The sequence below is a fragment of the Leucopleurus acutus genome, assembly GCF_964270905.1.
Source record: "Leucopleurus acutus genome assembly, chromosome: 3".
Taxonomy (NCBI): domain Eukaryota; kingdom Metazoa; phylum Chordata; class Mammalia; order Artiodactyla; family Delphinidae; genus Leucopleurus; species Leucopleurus acutus.
The window spans coordinates 149,551,750-149,572,675 of NC_139145.1; the positions used below are offsets into that span (position 1 = coordinate 149,551,750).

General features: G+C 39.5%; 1 protein-coding gene across 4 annotated transcripts in view; it reads left to right on the top strand.

Moving 5' to 3' along the window:
• Positions 1-1,582: 1,582 nt before the first annotated feature.
• The window catches only part of ZFR (zinc finger RNA binding protein), a 75,005-nt gene continuing 55,661 nt past the window's right edge, over positions 1,583-20,926 (top strand). For 3 of the 4 annotated variants that reach the window (XM_082836171.1, XM_082836173.1, XM_082836174.1), the window contains exons 1-3: positions 1,583-1,668; positions 1,963-2,062; positions 19,698-19,980. In XM_082836171.1, coding sequence (XP_082692297.1) covers positions 1,632-1,668; positions 1,963-2,062; positions 19,698-19,980 — 420 coding nt within the window. In that variant the 5' untranslated portion in view covers positions 1,583-1,631. Of the gene's footprint in view, positions 1,669-1,962; positions 2,063-17,240; positions 18,009-19,697; positions 19,981-20,926 lie in introns of those variants that run through there. The other variant, XM_082836172.1, reaches the window with a different exon arrangement.

The window sequence follows — 20,926 nt, forward strand, 5'->3', positions numbered from 1 at the left end:
CTAATATCTTATGTGTAGATTTTTTTTTTCCTAGCAACACACTTGGAGCACAAATAACTTTTGCCTGGAGAAACATCGGTATTCTGAAAAACAATGACATTGATTTTTCTCAAATAGTCTACACTTTCTCTCTTTTGAAATGAATAAGAGGATAATTCAGACAGGATTTTAGAAACTGTACCTTTCTAGGAGGTATGGGGGAGCAGGGTTGGCACAAATAAGAACTGAGGTACTGTCTCTGCTCTGGCATGAGAAGGTGGGATAAGGCCCTAAACTTAGTGAGTCAGCTCTGATTCACCCTTGGTGTTTCTTTTTAATGCTCATATCCAGCTCAGATCCAATACAGAGAGGCGAGTAGCAGAGGGTCTGGGGGATGGCTGTGGACGAGGTGAGGAAGAGGTGAAATGGATCACTTAGGCACTGATGGAAGGCGGGAAAGATGTAAGGTGGGAGAAATAGTCAGAAGAGGAACTGCAGGAGGAAAGAGAATGGTTGAAAATGCACAGGGAAAGTAAAGACAAAACAGTGAGAAAGCAGAGGGAACAAAGACACGGCTGCACGGTGGGGAGAGTATCCTTCTGTCCTTACCATGAAAGATTCACCACTCTTACCAAGGACTTCTGTGATCTGGACTCCCCGTCACTCGACTCCAGCCAGCCTAACTCCCTCGCTGCTCTTGAGCACGCCTGCCTTAGGACCCTCCATTTTCTGTCTTTTCCCCCCCGACTGTCAACTAGGTTTGCCCCCTCACCTCCTTCACAACTCTACCCGTTGGCTGCACTAACCACGCCGTACATAAAGTAGCACCTCTCTCGCTCTCTAACTTCTTTACCACGCTTTATTCTTCAAGCTGCAATCACCAGCCGACATCGTATTTATTTGGCTGTTGTCTGAACCTCCTGCCGCCCACCCTCCCCTTTCCCAGAAGGTAAATTCCGTGTGAACAGGGACTTCGTTTTGCTCACTGCTCTATCTCCAGCACCCAGAAGAGGGCCTGACGTTTTGTGAGGGCTCCGTACACGCTGTAGGAATCAAGCAGTGGGTGCGGGTGGGAGAAGGGACCAGAAGAGAAGTGCTCGGAAGGGGTATCCAACGCAATAGCACACCTGCCGTTCTTTTTCTCTTTCTCTTCTCCCCGTCTTTCCTTCTCCACTTTAAAGGCTAAGGACAAGAACAGGGAATGCGAGAAATAAGGAAAAATCCAAATTAGTCCAGCTCAAGTCCTGGTGAAAAGTGCACGATGGAGAAGGGCAAAAGGGAGAGAACAAATGGACACGCAAAAGTGAAAGAAGTGAAAAGTAAGAAGAAAAGGCTGGTAGACGTCACTCTCTCGGGTCACTCTCCCCGACTCCCTCTCCCGGCCGGCGCGGCTCGTCTCGCCTTCGCCACCACCGCGGAGGAGACCAAGCCCGCCTTCCCCGGAGGGCGCCCCAGGCCCGCCTCGGCCGAGGCCCGGCACGCGCCCGTCGGAGCCGCGAAGGCGGCGGGACTACAGCTCCCAGGGTGCCGAGCGCGGGGGCGCCTGCGCAGTGCGGCGGGAGGCGGCGGTCTGTTCTCCGCTGAGGAGGAGCGGGGCAGAGGAGGGAGGCAGCGGGTGAGAGTTCAGAGTTCAGCAGCAGCAGCCCGAGCCCATGATTCCCATATGCCCTGTAGTTTCTTTCACCTATGGTGAGTATAATGTGCCCCGTCGGGGTCCCCGCGTGGCCCCTTCCCCGGCCCGGGGCGGCGGGGAGGCGCGGGGGGTTGGGGCAGGCTCTGGGGAGGAGGCGGCGGCCGCCACCCGGGCGTGCGAGTGAGTGAGGGAGTGCGAGGCGGGAGGGGGAGGCGGCGCGGCCGCGGCCCGGCCCGGCGAGGGCGGCTTCTCACGGAGCCTCTCTCTCTCTCCCCTTCCCTCCCTCGGCGTCTCTGCTCCTCCGCGCCTCTCCTCCCGCCATGGGACCCGACTCTCCGTGCCCGTCGCAGTGCCCAGCCGGCTGGGGGAAGATGCCAAAATGGCGACCGGCAACTACTTTGGATTCACCCACAGCGGGGCGGCGGCGGCGGCGGCTGCGGCCCAGTATAGGTAACGGCTCCCCGCCCTCTCCCTCCTCTCCCCCTGCTCGCCCCTCCGCCCGGATCCCGCCGACACGACGCCCACACGCCCGCCGCCCCCCCGTGCCCCCCCCCTCCGAGCGCCGGCCGGCGGCAGGCCGAGCCCCGCGGCCTCGCCCGGCCCGGGGCGGGCAGCGGCCCCGGTGGGGGCGGGAGCGGGAGACGGTGAGGCGGAGGGCCTCCCGGGCCTTTGGCGGCCCCGCAGCTAAAATGGCCTCCCGCGGCCTCGGAGCCGAGCCGCCACCCCCGCCGGGCTGGGAGGGAGGGAGCCGAGGCCGCGGCCCCCGCGGTGCCTCCGGTCCCCGCCCCCGCCGGGCCGGTCCCCACCTCCGATATCCCTCCCACTTGGGGAAAGAGACGGTGGGCGAGGGCACCTTTCGGGGAGTGCGGAGTCGCGCCGCCGCCCGGGCACCGGTCCTCGCCCGGTGCTCCGGCCCCCCGAGCCCAGATAACGTGTTGTTTTCTTGGGTGCCTTCTCCTGCGTCCCGTGGTCTCCCCTGGCCTTCCACCCGATCCCCGCAAACAGACTGTGGGTGTCATCGCATTCGTTTGGTTCCTTTAGTTCTCCCTTCAAGGAGAGAGGTGAACACACCAACCACCTGTGAATTGTGTAGCTGGTAGGCTGGAAGAGATGTGCGAAGTTTCTAGTGCTGATAAATGAGTCCACAGCTTTGTTCTGGCTGTTGCGTTTAGGCTCCAGGTGGGCCAGTAATTTCCCTTGGCGGGTCTTTCCCCTCCAGGGAAATGAAAAGTGCGAGTGAGGTGCCGTGAAATGCACCCTATGAAATCTCTTACTTAAGGGAAGCTCTAATTTCTGAAGTTTCTGTAGTTCGTTATATATCTTATCAAAAGAAAGAAAAACACTAGATTCTGTTGTTGTTACTTTTGAGTCAGTCTGAGACAGTCTCTTTAGACTCAGGCCGTAAGCGTTCAGGGCTCCTAAGTGATCAGCTTTTTATAGAGAGAGATTATATTAGATATCTGTGTACTAGGTAAATTAGCTATTGGTTAATAAACCCAGGTAGTTTTCTCACCTCATTCACTTCAGGCGGCGGGTTGTCTAAAGGAAAGGACATCACTGGGAACCAGAAGACCTGGGTTCCAGTCTTTTTTGCTCCGGATTTTAATGACGTTGGGGACATCTCTTATTTGGTCTTTCATTTTCCTCATCTGTAAAATTGGGCTATCTTTTTTGGTTAAAACGTGTAATTCTGAGGAACAGAGTTGCCATATTTCATGGAATTATAAGATAGCATTTATTATAAAGGAAGGGTATCATTATTTTATGTATCACTGAAAAAATCACCACCAGTTAAAATATGACTCAATGCTTAAGACCCCATTGATTTTTAAGAGATATTAAAATGTGTAAATGTGTTTTATTGATGAAATTAATATTCTACTAATTGTCAAATGCGTTGAACACATGTGGCATTTTTTTACAAGTCTCTTTTACTTTGAAGCTTATTTCCAGAAAAAGAACTGAGATGACAAATTATTGGGGCGTGATCTTGGGGCTTTTCAAACTTTTAAAAAATTCTTTACTTACAAATTGTGATAATTAAACAGCTAACAAAGTCCCAGCCACTTTAATAAAGAGCAAATAATTTTCGTGGAGAGAAAAATCAAGCCATTTTCTTTTTCTGGGAAACAAGATACAGCTAATCAGCACTGTGCTGTAAATCTACTGCTACCAAGTACTGTGTGTCCTACACAAGGCTGTATTTAACCATTTAAGTTTTAATTGTTTTACACAGTATTTTTCTGTTACTGTGGGCAGAGTGATAGATTTGTTGGATTATTAACTGTTTACTGAAAATGTAGTGGGTTTGTTCTTTGTGGCAGTTTTGAAATATTTTTTCGAATGCAAACCTATAGATAGAAATGAGGGGAGGAAATGCCAATTTAAAGATAATCATTTTTTGATCAAATATTTGCATGTATGTATTTTATCCCAGTATAGAAAGCTATTACAGAATTTCTGTACCTAGTTTTTCTTTGGCTTTGAATCTTACAAAGTTTCAGTAAACTGTAACAGCAATCCAAAGTATTAAATTGCTTGTTAATATGTGTGTCTAATGAGAAAAGACTAGTCTTTTGACATTACTTATTTATGCATGTATTGGCAAAACTAATTGTTAAGATGCTCTGTCCTTGTATATAACATACTATATAGAATTGTTTGTTTTTAATGGAAAGAAATCAGGTCCAGTAATGCTCATACCTTGGTTCAAGGAAGATGAACAAATAGCATTAATAATAAAAGCGTATGCAAAAAATGCAGTGATGGTGCTCATCTTTCTTCCTGTCTGGAAATCATTAAAATGTAACTTTGAGACGTGGAAGACCAAGGCTTACTTTGCAAAAAAGAATTTTTTTTGAAGGATGTAAACTTAAGGAGATCTTAAACATTTACCTGTAGATTATGTGAATAGTTGCTTCACCTGTCGTTGAGTGCAGATAACTGAGAGTAACTATTCTAAGTCTAGATTTAATTCCGGTTCTTAGTTTTCTTGGTTACCACTATGTGAGGTATTTGATTAAATTTATTTTAAATTTAGACTTTCTTTTTGCTTGTTAATATTTGAGATTTATAATGGCATACTAAGTATCAAAGTTCTTTAAGAGATGTTGTAAAGATCTCTTATAAGTTCTACTACTAATAACCTTTAGATAAACCAGGTTTTTCTTTTGTATAATACATATTAAATATTTTTGTGGTAAGCATTTATTCAGTCTTTGTGCTACACGTTCCATCAGCTACTGATTGCTTTTCTTCCTGCTTCTGTATTTTTTTAAGGCCAGTAAATAAACCTATTGGTGCCATTTGCCACTATTGCAAATGTAATCTTTTCTTAACTTTCATGTGCTTTTTTCCCCTTGGCAGTGACAAAATCAGAAAGGTTTTAAGTATTAATTATTGTGTTTATAAGTATATATTTCTGGTAGAATGTTAATTTGGGGTGTGTAGGACAAGGCAGATCTCAAGCATGATGAAAAAACAGGAATGGCTTCATGGCAGAAAGGGAACTTGGTTAGATAGGTACCTACTTCAGTAGAGTACCTTTTTTGTTTGAGAAGATATACTTAAAAACTTTTAGACAGACATTAATTTTATAATAAATTTTGAAAAAAATGATTTCAACAGTTGTAAGAACTTACGGTAGCAAAGAATGTGAGAAAGATAATTCTCAGTGGAAAAAACTTTCTAATTAACTATCATAGGATCGAATGAGTTTTTTTGTCTCCTTCATTGGCAGTTTTACAGAAGTTCTCATAGGAGTTCTTCAGTTTTTGAAGGGGATTTCTGGCATAAACAAATATGCTATGTATATGTAATATAAACTAAAGTAATCCCATTATATCCCACTATGAATAGGACATAACTTTTTCTTGGAGAGTTTTAAACAGCTAGTTTCTTGTATTCTTTAGAAAAGCCTTGGTCGTATCTTTCTTGTCACCTTTCTATCTACTCAAGACGCTTGTCTGTTAACCTGCATAACCTAAATGTTTAGCTTGTGCTTAAACTAATTTTCTTTGTTCTATCTATAGCTCTTAGTGTATCATTGGTATCTGAATGTTACTCTACCTTCAATAAAGTTAGCTATTTAAAATAATCATTCGCCAACATTTTTTTACCCTTTTAATATCTAGAATTAATTGAGTTCAAAAACTTTATAGAGTAATGATTGTATAAAGGTACAAAATAATTGCCCCCATATTCTTAGGATCTCAGCAAATGTTGTTAAATAATAAATGTTTAAGTGGATTTCGACTGTTGTCTGGACATTAGCTTAAATTAAGTATCTGTTAGTCAAAAGAAGGCATCTCATCTAGTGATTCTTGAGATGTCTTTAGGACATCTGTTCCTAAAGGATAAGTATCTTTTCACATCACTAAGATAACTTGGGTAGGTTGATTGGCCAGTGAATTTTCCTCCTCTTTTTTGCTTTTTATTTGAATGTAGAGTTAAGAATATTGTATCTTGAAGGAAAGAATAAAAGTAACACTAGTAAGGTAGAAAGAAGTAATCACTAACTGAGATGGTGAGAAAACCAGGTGAACAGGTTTTTGAAACCGATCTTAGTGATGGAAATTTACTGGCTCTACCAAAAAAAAAATTACTGCAACTGCTAATTATATCAGCTCCTCCACTGTTGAATCAGAGATCTTAGGATTCATATTGCATGAATGAATTTGAAATAATGAAAATTTTCTTTCCAAAAGGATTAGTGCTTTTACAATGATGATATATATCCTGTATATGTTATTAATAGCCTTAAGAGTAGGATGAGGGAGACTAGCCCTGTATAGAATGCTTAAGGTGTATGCTTGACTGTGTTTTTATAACGTGCCTCACAGTATACTATAATGAAAAGGCTTTGGATTTGAATCTCAGCTCTATCTCTTTAGACACTTATGCAAGTCACCTAATCTTTCTACAACTCAGTTTCCTCAACTAACTTGCTTTGAGGTGAAGTTATTAAATATAAACCTTCCTAGCCTAGTGCTTGATTTTCAGTAGGCATTTTACCAATGCTAGTTTTCTATAGAGATTTGTATAATAATACTAAAAGGGTTTTAAAAGCTCTCCATAGTTGATGGCTATCATACACTTAATACATAGAGCTTCATAATCTCAAATGTTTTAAAAGTAGGTACTTGAGTATCAATTGGAGGCCTCAGTTTCAGTGTCAGTTTAATAGGGACCTCCAAGTTTTTAATTGTTTGCAAGCAACATGATTATAATCAACAGACTAATATGAGAAATAATAAGAGTTCAAATTTTCTGGATCTAAGATCACTCCTGTTTCAGCAATGTTGAATTAATTAGATTATCAAATTTCAAATAAGTCCTTTTTATATAGCCACAGAATCTATTGAGTAGAAATAAAACTAATGAGATATACAAAACACTTTAAGAAAAAAATACAGTAGGCTATAAAGGGCATAAAAGAAGACAAATAATTGAAGATGGGCTGTGTTCATGCAGTGAAAAAAATCAATACTATCAAGTTATCAATTTTCTCCTAAGTAGTCTATATGTTTAATGTAATTGCAATAAAAATCACAACAGGCTTTTTGGGGTAACTTGATAAAGGAGTTCTCATGTTGATAGTGAAGAGAGTATTTGTCCAAAAGTAGTCATGACAGTCTTGTAAGATCATAAGGAAGGTCTTGTATTAGCGGGGACCAAAAGATGTTATTAAACAGGAAAATGTGGTATTGGTAGAGGGATAGACAAATAGATCATTGGCTTAAAATAGCCCAGAAATAGATGTATGCTTATGGGCAGTTGGATTAGAATATATAGCTGTTTAAGTAGAGGTATTTGTCAAAAAAAAGCAAATCAACCAAATTATTATTCAGAAGTACACCATCAGGATAATCAGAAGACAGTCCTTGGGCTTATAAATGTAGTAATTGACAAAGTATGTTAGAATTACTAGAATGAGATTAAAGGTGAGGAGTGCGCCAACAACATTGTCCTTGGCATCACTCTATCAGAATTAGGTTCGTTGTTCCGAGTATAACATTTCTTAGTGTTTTGTGAAAGCTGTGTGCAGTGCAGCTCTTAATTCATCCTTACAGAGGGCGAATTAATGAAGCAAAGAACACTGGGCTTTTTTGTTGTTTTAGTATTAGTCTCCTCATGTAATATATACATTAAAATACGTTCATAGGGAGTAACTTACAGTATGCATAGTCCCTGCTTTCAAGGAGTTTACACTCCTGGGGGATGAGGGTAGGGGCAGGTATACCTCCGGGTAACTATGCCATGATAGCGATCATAACTGAGTTTTAATGAAATACTAAAATGGGGAATTGGAGGATTCTGACTATGGAGTTTGAGGTAGGCTTCATGGTCTTTAATTCTGAAAATGGAGGGAAGGTCATTTTAGACAAAATGTGTTGAGCCAAGATAGGAATGAATTAAATCCACCCCCCACTCCTCCCCGCTGGCTGCGCTGTGTGGCATGTGGGATCTTAGTTCCCAGACCAGGGATTGAACCCTAGCCCTCGGCTGTGAAAGCGCTGAGTCCTAACCACTGGACTGCCAGGGAATTACCTAAATTAAATTCTTGATATGGTTGATAGTTGGTGGGTTCTGAAGTCAGGCTAGCTGAGCTGAATCCAGGATCCCTCTACTATTTGTCATGTGACATTGGGCAAACAGTCCTTTGGTACTTGAGTTTCTTCCTCTATAAATTAGAGATAATACTAATAATTACCTCATAGGATTGAAATTTTAAAAAAATTCTCCGTCGAAGTATGGTATATATAAAAAGAACTGCACATATAATAAGAATATAGCTTGATGAAATGTCATAAGCTGGACACACCTGTATAACCAGCACCCAATCAAAAAAACAACACTATCAGCATCCCTGGGGGCCTCTACAGTCTCCATTGTGATTTGAGAATTCAATGAGATAAAATTTGTAAAGTGCTCAGAATAGCCCCTGCATACATATATCTCCATCAATGTTAATATTATATTGAGTAGACATTTGGAAATGGAGCTCAGAAGAGGGATAAGGGTCGTAGTGTAAATCCGAATATCATCCATATGGTGGTGATCCACCATTATAGGTGTGAGCATGGATGAAACCAGAGAAAGTACAGTCAAACATTTAGTAAACGTTTTTTGAATGAGTGGGAAAAAAAATAGAACAAAGCCATGGTTACAAACTTGGGGGACATCTGTGTTTAAAGTAGGGCCAAAGAAAGAAGCAAATACTGAGACAGGGTCGGGGTGGGCAGAGAGCTGGGAGAATGTAGTGTTCATAAAAACCAAAAGAAGATGGAGTAATCAGCAATGTTAGGGTTTTAGAGAGGCTGGATAAAGGATTGATAGTTAGCAAGATCTTTGGTATAATTTTCATGGGCAGCCAGTATAGAAAAACTAGAATCTGATCGTTTGGAGCTACAGAAAGACAAGCATAAAATTTCGCATAAGATAGGTCTTGTAGTCGAATTTAGTATTCAAATAAATTTTTTTGTTGCTGTTGTTGACGTGTAGTTGATTTACAGTGTTGTGTGAATTTCTGCTGTATAGCAAAGCGGCTCAATTATACACATGTATACATTCTTTTCCATTATGGTTTATCCCAGGATATTGAATATAGTTCCCTGTGCTATACAGTTGTTTATCCACAGATAAATTCTTGAGTGTTCTAGAGGTTAAATGGGCTTAAAGTATTTGGAAGCACTGTTTTTGAAGATGGATTAAATGAAAATAAAATTTTTAATTCATTTTTTATTTCTGGGAAAAGATACTGTGCCTGAACCACCCCCTCCCGTCCTTGGAAAAATTGTCTTCCACGAAACCAGTCCCTGGTGCCAAAAACGTTGGGGACCACTGACCTAAAAGGATAGTAAAATAGTGAAATAATTGGAGGATGTTGCATTGTCTAAAGTATTGCATTGTCTTTCAAGAAGGTATGAAAGAAAGGAGAGATGCTGTCTTTAATAGTTGGCTTTTAGTTTTCCTTCAACACAGTTGAGGAGTCAGAATTACTAATTCTCTGTTCATACTGGCAAAGGGAAGAAAGTTAACACAAGACGATATTTGACAGCTCTTAGCTAAATAAGATAAATACAAAAATAGCACCACTCCAGACAAATGATAATGGTGAAATTAATTGTATAAGCAAAATCTCAGCCTAAGAGTCTATAGATACAATGTCCTAGATGATTTTTTTCAAACTGAAGAATCAGTGAGTGAAAAATATATTTATAAGGATAAAAAAGGAAAGTAAGGTATTCTCATCTAGTTAACAGGAAGAACTTCATTATGTAATATTCTGTGACAAGTTCCAGAACATCCCATTTTGCTAAAAGTATATGTGGCAGAAATCTTTCATGTTTTGTGATGTTTGTGAACCAAAATTTACTCGATATGGTTCATTAGTGGACAGATGCTTAAGGCAGATATGTATACAAAGGTAGTTGGAAGGAAATAGATGGTGTAAAATTTTAAAAATTCTTTAGATCATTCCAAAGGAAAAAACTGATGATGTTTCACAGTTATGGAGCAAAGTAGATGACCATCTCTCTTCAACAAAATATGAGCCATAAAACATTTCAAAACTTTTTTAAGCATTGCATTTTGACAATTCAAATGCAGGAAGATGAACCCAAAGTAATGGTAGGTTAGAACTTATTAGAAAAATATTTGAAATGTGGAATTAGCATTTATGGGATGGACATGTTCCATGTTCATGCATGAAAGTTGATGAGCAGTTATGTTCAGAGAACATGGTGCATTTTGTGTATATGTGGAATAAAAATTTGGGTTTATTGTACTCTGTATTTAAAATTTTCTAATAGTATTTTCATTATTCCTTATTCTTATGTAAATTGTCAAATGACCTCAAAAATACAGAAAATGTAAGAGGTCCAATGGACCCAAATGATATTTCTCCTGGTATGTTGAGAGTTAAAAGATGTCAAGAAAACTGTCAGCGGTTTTCATATGTTATTTAACCACCCTCCCTCCCTTGTAGTCTACCCATCTAAAGAGTTGGTAGAAATTTTAGGATTAGTTATTTTATTTGTTCTAGTTTTTAAGAAGAAAATAGAGCCTGAATTTAAATTTCTTCTAAAATTCTACAATGATGCAGTTATTGTTTTAATAGCACTGTGAAGGTTAATGGGAGCATGACATTACAATAACAAGTTTAGGGAATATTTAAAGGTGGTTTGTCTTTGGGATTATTCCATGAGAAAGTTTAATTTTGCATCATTCTCAACATTATAAAATACTAAATGTAAAGATAAATTTGTCAGTGATTTTGTAGATACGTAAAACGCCATAATTTGACCTAGAAAAGTCCAGCAATGTTGAGCATTAAATTTGGACTAATGGAAAGGTTAAATTTTGTTTTGTGTGCCAAGAGAAAGACAGAAAAAAAGTTTTATCAGTTACTTTACCATTTTATGCAAAATTGAAACAAACACATACAAAGTATGTTTTCCAGGGGAGTAAAAGCACATTTAATAATGTAAGTGACAGGAGCTGCCTACATTTTCTTGCCTGAGACTTGTTTCCCTCATGGCCTTTCAGAAATGAAACATTCCGCATTTGTCCTATAGTGGTTCCTTTAGAAATTTAGCATATTTCACTTAGTCTAAAGTTAATCATCACCTTTATTCTCCTAAACAATACCAGGACTTAAAATGTTTTAACTTTGGTCAGTCCACTCCTGATTTTTGTGCTTTTGTTGTACTATATTTCAGATGTTCTTAACCCCACAACTGTTGTTGAACAAAATTATTGTTTTATATAGCTAGTGAGTATTTAAATTTGCCTTCGTATTTACCACTTTTTTTGTTATTATTTAATATTCATTCCCTCTGAGATCATTTTCATTCTTCCTAAAGTAAATCTTTGAGAATGTCCTTTAATGTGGGTCTACTGATAACAATGTTTTTTTGGTTTTTCTCTCTTTTTTAATCTCAAAATATCTTCATTTCACCCTTCTCATTCTTGAGAAGTCATCACTTAGTTTCTAGGGATTTTTTTCCCTCAAGCTACTCGTGCTTCTCTCTCTTTGGTGTTTACAGTTTCACTCAGATGCGTCTTGGTGAGAACTCCTTATTTAATCCTACTTAGGGTTAGTTGGGGGCTCCTGGATCTGAGGATTGTTATATCAGACATTCTATTTAGATGTTTCCTCTCTCCCTTTTTCTTCATTTGCAACTCCAGTGAGTTGTAAGTTACCATTTTTTATTCTTTTCTCTTGGTCTTTTAACCTCTTTAATATCTTTCATCTCTTTGTGTGCCTTCTGAGTAATTTTTATAGATTTTTTTTTTGCCAGCTATGTCTAATCAGTTACATAATGCCTTTCTGAGTTTCTGATTATAATTTTTATATACTGTATTTCATTTCTGGAAATTCTGGGTTTTTTTTTTTAATTCATCTGGTTGTTTTTGATTGAACTCTTAGTTCTTGGTCTTGGTTTTTATAGTCTCTTTAAGTGTACTTATTTTATATTTCGTATCCAGTACTAATACTTGTAGTCTTTTTTTTTTTTTTCCCCCAAACTCTTGCTCCTAGTATCTTGTTTCCTTATGGGTTTTGTTTGTGATTTTTGATTGAGATCTCCTCTTTTTTGGAACATGGTAGCATTAGAGAGGAATGAGCATTTTGTGGTACCTGGAAGGAAATAAATAAATAAATAAACGCCAAACCAAGTAGTTAGTTTTCCTGGTCAGCTAATGTGAATTCCAGAGCCCAAAGTAGAGGAGTGCTGGCTTTTTGTTAAGAATTATCAGGAGAGGCTTCTCTCTTTTACTTGGAGCCAAGGCTGAGACAGGAAAGTTTCCTTCCAGTTCTCCCTTAAAGGGGGAAGTGAGCTTTTTCCTAATTCACCTTCTGTTAGTTTTGTGTGGGAGTTCCAAAATTCTAAGCCATTACTTCCCTATGCCTTTGATGTCTCTGCTAACATAGAAAATATTTGTACAGCAGCACACCAGGTAAACTGGGAGGAGATTTGGAGCCCTAGATAAGACTGTTACACAGCTGTAGGCAGCATACTTGGGGCTCTGGCCACTTTTTCAGTGCTCATTTTACCAGAGAACAAGTACTGTTTCCATGTCATAAGATAGAAGGAAACATTTTGCTTAAAGGGGCAGTAAGTAAAGAGCAGGAAAATGAATGGTGAATACCATTACAGACTCTAAGTTAATGTTCTGTATCGTAAAATGGTGGTTCTCAAACTTTTTGGTTTGGGGACCCTTCTAACCTCTAATTATTAAAAACCCCCAAAAGCTTTTGCTTATGCAGATTATATAATATTTACTATTTTAGAAATTTTAAAAATATTTATTAAATTGTTTTAAAATAGTAAAAATACCACTACATGCTAACCAGAAATATCTTTATGAAAAATAACTATATTCCAACCACTGAAAAAGTAGTAAGATGAGAAGCATTGTTTAACATTTCTACAAATGGTTTTTTTTTGTTTGTTTTGTTTTTGTGGTACGCGGGCCTCTTACTGTTGTGGCCTCTCCCGTTGTGGAGCACAGGCTCCGGACGCACAGGCTCTGGACGTGCAGGCTCAGCGGCCACAGCTTACGTGCCTAGCCGCTCCCTGGCATGTGGGATCTTCCCGGACCGGGGCACAAACCCGTGTCCCCTGCATCGGCAGGCGGACTCAACCACTGCGCCACCAGGGAAGCCCCCTCTACAAATCTTTTTAATATCTCAATTAAGATGGTTGGATTCTCATACCTGCTTCTGCATTGTCTGTTGCAGTAAATTGTTTGGATTAAAATATATGAAGGCAATCTGTAATTGAAAAGGGAGAACCAACCTCCTGAGCCCTCTGAAACGGTCTTAGGGACCCTCAGCGGTCCTTGGATCACATTTTGAGAACCACTGTTGTATAGAAACTAACGGAGGTGTAGGATGCCGCTTATGCGGATGAGCCATTTGTACACATAAGTTATTTTAATTTCAGTAGTGACTATAAATTTAGTAGTGTAGTATGAAGCCAGGTCATATTAATGGAATTCAAAAGCACTTAGAGATGGGCCTGAAGTTGGATATAGATTAGGGTTGAGGCCAGAAATGTAGATATTAGAGTTGTGTTGGGATAACTAAAAAGGAGTATTTAAATTCGGGGTTGGTTTTTTGGTCATTGAAGTTGCCAGCTTGAGAATTCTATTCTGATATCTTTCTGCTTATCTTTCATTACTCCCAGAGTAATGCATTAATTAATTAAAAATAGTACAGAAGGGCTTAATGAAAACAACAGTCCCTTAGTTTCCTTCTCCCTGCCTCCCAGTTCCCCACCTTTAACGCATTTTGGTTTTATTTCTAACCTCCATATCACTAAATAGTATGCTGCTTTTTTATGTCTTAATTTATCAACTTTATGCATTATAGTTTGATTTCTTACAATCATGGTTAGGATTTCATACATACTCTCTCATGCTTCTCATTTCTCCTCCCAGATTCAGTGATAATGACTATTTCTGTTGCTTCAAACAATACACACCAATTCTAGTTCCATCAAAGGTAGACAGTATCTTGGTACTCTCTAAGAATCTTGAAACCCTTGTGCTTTACTTTCCCTCTCTCTCCACCCCATCCCCCAACTCAGCTCTCGTTTTCCTTGTGATAACACTTACATTGTGTTCTGTAATCATAGTTTATCTTCCGTGATTTAGGTTGATTCTAAAACCTTAAAGCAGAAAACTGTTTACTCTGGAGCCAAGTACTGTTCTAGGATTAGAATTCCTCATGTATTCCATTTTTACAACCCTGTATCACTTAATAGAGAATTTTTGCAGGGTCAATTTCAAACAGATTTTTCCTTTTTTACACCCTACTAATTGCTCAACTGAGATCATGACTTTTCTTGAGCAGTTTCATATTTCCTGAAGTCTTTCATTACCCTTTTTTCACACAAATCTTCTTGGTGCCTTGATTATATCATGAGATTTTCCCGGGCTTTTGGTCTGCTGTCTATTGTCCAGTCAGCTGTTTTCCTAGACATCCTTCTCCTGGAGGCTTCTGTCCTTCCTTTGATTTCAGTCTCATAAACTTACTGCCTTTCTGGGCCTGCTGCATAGCTGCCGACCTGGGCTTTTATCTGTCTCCTGAGTTTGAATCCACTGTGTGTAGGATCCCATGATATCTTTCTTGTTTCATTTTTTGCTGAAGTACATTTTTCATGTAGCTTCCTAAGAAAAGGCATGTGGGAGGTAAACTCCTTCATACCTTGAATGTCAGAACCATTATTCTGTGTTAATAGTTTAACTGGGTGCAGAATTCTACATTGATAATCATTTTCCCTTGAATTTTGAAGATATTACCCTATTGTCCTCCAGCCACTGGTGTTATCAGTAAGTCTGATTTTCATTTACTTGTATGTAGGTGATCTGTTTTTCTTCTCTCTCGGAGATTTAAAGGATCTTTTTTTTTGTCTTGTGTTATGAAATGCTATCAATATATGTCTCTCAGTGTTGTTCTTTCATTTCTGTTTTATACTCCGTAGATATTTGAATTTGAAAATACGGGCCTCCCTTCAATAGTGGGAAATTTCTTAATTTCTTCCATCTGCTTTTTTTCTTTACTCTAGAATTCCTTTTTGTTGGAATATTAGACCTGCTATATTTATCCATTCTCTTTTCTTTTGTCTTTATCTTGTCCATGTCCTTCAACTTTATCTTCTAACTAGTGTAAAATTCTTGTTTTATGGATACACATTAGAGATTTTTAAAATTCTTATCTGTTGCTTTGAGATATCCATTTCCCATGGGTTCATTCTTATTTCTTTTGCAGTTTATAGTAGGTTTTCTTTAAACATCTGGTGATTTTAGCTGGCTGTTTATTTCGGTAAGGCTTCTGGCTGGCCTCACTTTTTGGTAAGCAAGTAGGGAGCAGACCATTAACCTCCAGCTTAAGTTCAGAAATATGAAGGATGTTTTTACTCTTCAATATTAATAATTTCCTAAATACTCTCCCCCCCGCCTCCCACCGCCAAGAGAAATACCCTTCCATTTTATGTCTGATTGTTTCTTTTTCTTTTTGGTATCTTTTGTTTGTTTGTTTGTTTGTTTATTTTTGGTGGCATTGCGTCTTCGTTGCTGCGCACGGGCTTTCTCTAGTTGTGGCAAGCGGGGGGCTGCTCTTCATTGCGGTACACAGGCTTCTCATTGCGGTGGCTTCTCTTGTTGCAGCATGTGGGCTCAGTATTTGTGGCTTGCGGGCTCTAGAGTGCAGGCTCAGTAGTTGTGGCGCACTGGCTTAGTTGCTCCGTGGCATGTGGGATCTTCCCGGACCAGGGCTCAAACCCGTGTCCCCTGCATTGGCAGGTGGATTCTTTTTTGTGGTATGCGGGCCTCTCACTGTTGTGGTCTCTCCCGTTGCGGAGCACAGGCTCCGGATGCGCAGGCTCAGCGGCCATGGCTCACGGGCTTAGCCGCTCTGCGGCATGTGGGATCTTCCCAGACCGGGGCACGAACCCGTGTTCCCTGCATCGGCAGGCGGACTCTGAACCACTGCACCACCAGGGAAGTCCCTGTCTGATTGTTTCTTAAACTTTCTTACCCATGTTGTTTATATATTTGTTTCATAATTTATTATTTAATTTGTCCCAGTTTAAAACTGACTGAAGCTGATATGATTTAATTTATTCACAAAAGGATATTACCATCTAAGTAAAAGCTTCTGCTCTACTGGATGCTTAGTAAATGAAAATCTTCTCATATTTCACAAATTATTTTTAATGGCACAAGATTTGGGATTTTATGTCCTGTTCTATTTAAGTTAAAAAATATATATTTATTTTTGGCCACACGGCTTGTGGGATTTTAGTTCCACAACCAGGGGTTGAACTGAGGCCCTTGGCAGTGAGAGCACGGAGTCCTAACCACTGGACCGCCAGGGAATTCCCTATTTAAGAAATCATTTAAAGACAGTTAAAAGTCTTACATTTTATGTAGGGATATAATTTAACACCTTTTATTCTCACACCCCAGACTAGGCAAAAACCTTGATTTGAACTGTTTCAACTTAAGACTAAGTTTTATGTAAACTAATTTGAACTTGACCTGAATTTTTAAAAATTAATTTACTTATTTAGACTTAGCTACTTGATACTTAATTGAACGGCTATAGTCCAGTGTAGTCATCTATGTCATGTGAAAGGCAGTTTTCCTAAAGGTATTTGAAATTGGAAGAGAATTTCCCAGATGGGTCTAAGATAACAAATCAGAGAATCTTTATTCTGAATAGTAGTCAGCTGCCCTAGCCCTTGACCCCCTGGGAACTGGGACTGGATCATCATTCTTCATGATGCTTTGGTGGAGCATGTTGTTCCAGCCCAGATGATGGTTAGGGACCTGGCTCTACAAAGCAAGTTAGGTTAGACAGCCCTAGGGATGTCTATGGTAATTGCTAAATGCACTGGCATCTTTTTATATGATTCCTGGGAAGGGTGACTATAAAATTTATTGTTCAAACTGAGACACATAGGAGAGTGAGAATACTATTAATAATTATGCTGGGGCAATAAGCATAAACCAGAGCACAAGGTCATCCCTTCCTGAGTCGCATGGACTTTTAAAGATCAGTGGCAGGCTTCCCTGGTGGCGCAGTGGTTGAGAGTCCGCCTGCCAATGCAGGGGACGCGGGTTCGTGCCCTGGTCCGGGAAGATCCCACATGCCACGGAGCGGCTGGGCCCGTGAGCCATGGCTGCTGAGCCTGCACGTCCGGAGCCTGTGCTCCGCAACGGGAGAGGCCACAACAGTGAGAGGCCCACGTACCGCAAAAAAAAAAAAAAAAAAAAAAAAGATCAGTGGCAGTTTAAGTCAAATTGCCTGCCTAGTGTACTTGACTTTCCTATTCTACTCCAACTTTTGTTTTTTGTCCTATAGGACATGTCTTGGGGACCATGAAATGTGAACAGATACTCGATAAAGAGCAGTGGGATGAATGGAAACAGTATAGGAATTCAGGACTGTCTGAATTTTACATAACCATGTAGCCTCTACGTGGGAAATCTTATCAGTAAATGTTAAATACAAGTTTTGCAGAACTGGTGTATTTATATTTTAAACATAATTCTTTTTCTCAGTTCTAGGAATTTTGAAGAAGTATATGTTATTGGAATTTTTCTTAAGGACGTGGAATTATCCATTGAAAATGTCAATGCCCAACCAATTTCCCACTATTACCGTTTAAACTTCCCTTTTCCTGTCTTATAATTGGCATATATGTAGGAAATGTTAGCTAATTTTAGTATCAAAATGTGGAAAACCTCATCCAAATAGAAATTATAAGAGTTTCTTTGGACTCTGTTCTAAGTTTTTGTTTTTTTTTCTTTTTCATATTGGGCTGAAATCTGCCACCCTTCCATCCATTGGTTCTAGTTCTGTTCTCTGGAGCAGCATGGAGTAAGTCTCTTCTATTAGAAGGCAGCTATCATATCTTCCAAGGTCACTTTTTCTAGACTGAATGTCCCTAGGTCCTCTACTTTTATGTGAAATAATACCCATACTTATAAACTTCATATTGATTCCCTTTGAACACATCCTAATTATCAGTGTTTTCCATAATACAGTTAAAATATGATGGCCCCAGATTTTAATTCTGTGGCATATTTTTTTTTGGTATTGTGCATACCAGTGAAGAATACCCTGTACTATAACCCATGAATCAAACACTCTAGTTTATTAGTGCAGCTTCAGCTTACGTCAGGTATTTTTTTCTTAGCTATTCTTAACTGTTGGCTCATATTAAAACTTATGGTCAGGGCTTCCCTGGTGGCGCAGTGGTTGAGAGTCCGCCTGCCGATGCAGGGGACACGGGTTCGTGCCCCGGTCTGGGAAGATCCCGCATGCCGCGGAGCAGCTGGGCTCGTGAGCCATGGCCGCTGAGCCTGCGCGTCCGGAGCCTGTGCTCCGCAACGGGAGAGGCCACAACAGTGAGAGGCCCGCGTAACGCCAAAAAAAAAAAAAACAAACTTATGGTCAGGTAAATAACTGTTGGGGCTCTCCTTTTTTCAAGAAGGCATTTTTCTGCCTTGGTAATATAGATTTAGCAAGTGTGATCGTGAATGTATTACTTACTCAAGAGAACCTAAAACAACAAAAACGTTTTCATTTGCTAACATTTGTGGGCCTGGTTTTATGTGATATAGGCTCTCAATTTAAAAATTAAAGTAAATGCTATTTTAACTTTAGCTGAAGATTGATTTGATTTACAGTTTTAGAAACTTTTTGTCTCTCTGAGGTTTAAATGTTATGATTGCAAAGCATCTGACTTAGGTCTCCTTTTGCAACATGTGCTACTTTTTAAGAGAAAAAGAAATGTGTGTAATGAATTGCTGCCTGAAACCTGGAAAATTTATCTAAAATAATAGATATTCCATTGTAAATTCTGTACCTTAGAGCAGGATTTCTCAACCTCAGCACTGTTGACATTCTTTGGATAATTCTTTGTTGTGGATAACTGTCCTTTATGTAACAGCATCACTGGCCTCTACCCACTAAATACCAGTAGCACACATCACCACCTCCTCCGCAGTTTAACCATCAAAAATATCTCCAGACATGGCCAGATATCTCCTGGAGGGCAAAATCTCCCCTAGCTGAGGACCACTGCCTTACAGCATCAGAAGTATTTAAGTCATCTCGGTAATAGTTTCTACCTTAAATGTTTTCCATAATTGGAGTTAGAATACAATATTTTTCTTGATATGATTTCCTTGTAGAGATTTTTTTTTTAACTATAGTACATAATAAAGAACTATACATATAACAAATACTTTTTTAAGTTCCTAGGTTGATCAGTTTTTTCTTTCTTCCTAATACTTCTTATCCCAGTTTGTCCTCCCTGCTTTGTGATATGATCTTTGATCTGAAACATATGTGTGACCATCTAATTTATTCAGATTAAGGAATGAAAATTATGCAACAATAACAAATAGGGTGTTGGTTAGGTGGTTTATTAAGCTCAAATACCTATTCTTTTGTAGTCCATGATTAAATTATTGGGAAATGTGCTTTTGATTTAAGTTGATTAAACTCCTAGATTTTAAAAATTAAATTGTATTATGTTTATTCTTCTACTCCACGATATAGCCAGCAGCCAGCTTCGGGTGTAGCCTACTCTCATCCAACTACGGTTGCTAGCTACACTGTCCATCAGGCTCCAGTAGCTGCTCACACAGTTACTGCTGCCTATGCACCAGCAGCCGCCACAGTTGCAGTTGCCAGGCCTGCTCCAGTAGCTGTTGCAGCTGCTGCAACAGCTGCTGCATATGGAGGGTACCCCACTGCACACACAGCAACTGACTATGGTTATACACAGAGGCAACAAGAAGCACCCCCACCACCGCCCCCAGCTACTACACAAAACTACCAGGTAAGAAAACTACTTTCATTAGCCTTAACATATAGGTTCAGTGGCTTCAGTATTTAATGTAATGTCCAAGCCAATGCTTCTCAAATTTGGGTCTTCCAAAATATACCTCTAATGATGCAGAAAAGTGAGTGTGTATTCCTATAATTTGGGGGTATACTCCAAGCATTAAGTTTCCTTGCAGTGAGTTTTATATTAATAATCCCCCAGTGCATTGCACTCCACTCTATATATATGTTTTCTTTAATTAAAAAAATATAGTAATTGGGACTTCCCTGGCAGTCCAGTGGTTAAGATTCTGCGCTTCCACTGCAGGGGGCGCAGGTTCGATCCCTGGTCAGGGAACTAAGGTTGCACATGCCACATGGCGTGGCCAAAAAAAAAAGATACATTAATTACTGGTTAAGTATTTTAATTTCATTACAAGTTTTTGAGAAAAATTAAGACATATAGGGTCTTCTGCCCCTTTTTTAAAATTTTTATTTATTTATTTTAGGGTCTTCTGCCTCTTGTTGGTACTATGGCATTATTTATCCACTTGGGACACCCCTGTGTCTCCTATTTTGAGAACCATGAGCCTCAGCTGAATAGGACAAATTACATAGTGTCTTCTTGAAACTTATCAAGGGTGGAAATTCTATTGCCTAAATGTACATTCTTCCCTCAAGGTGTTCTTTCTTAGTTTGTAATAGAAATTGATCCTGCTCTTAATTCATCTAATTGCTTCTTGTTAGGTTTATAGGGACATAAAGATCTAAGTCTGTTTATGGTAATATAATTCTCTTTATGTCTGATATGACACTAAATTACTACCTGCTTATTTAATTAAATTTGGCCCTAATCCTTTATCCCATTTTTTGTTTGTTTGCTTTTAGGATCTGTTTTTTAAGCTTTGGTCCTTCTGGACTTTGCCTGGTTTTTAAATATTCTTTCTAAAATACGGGGATTT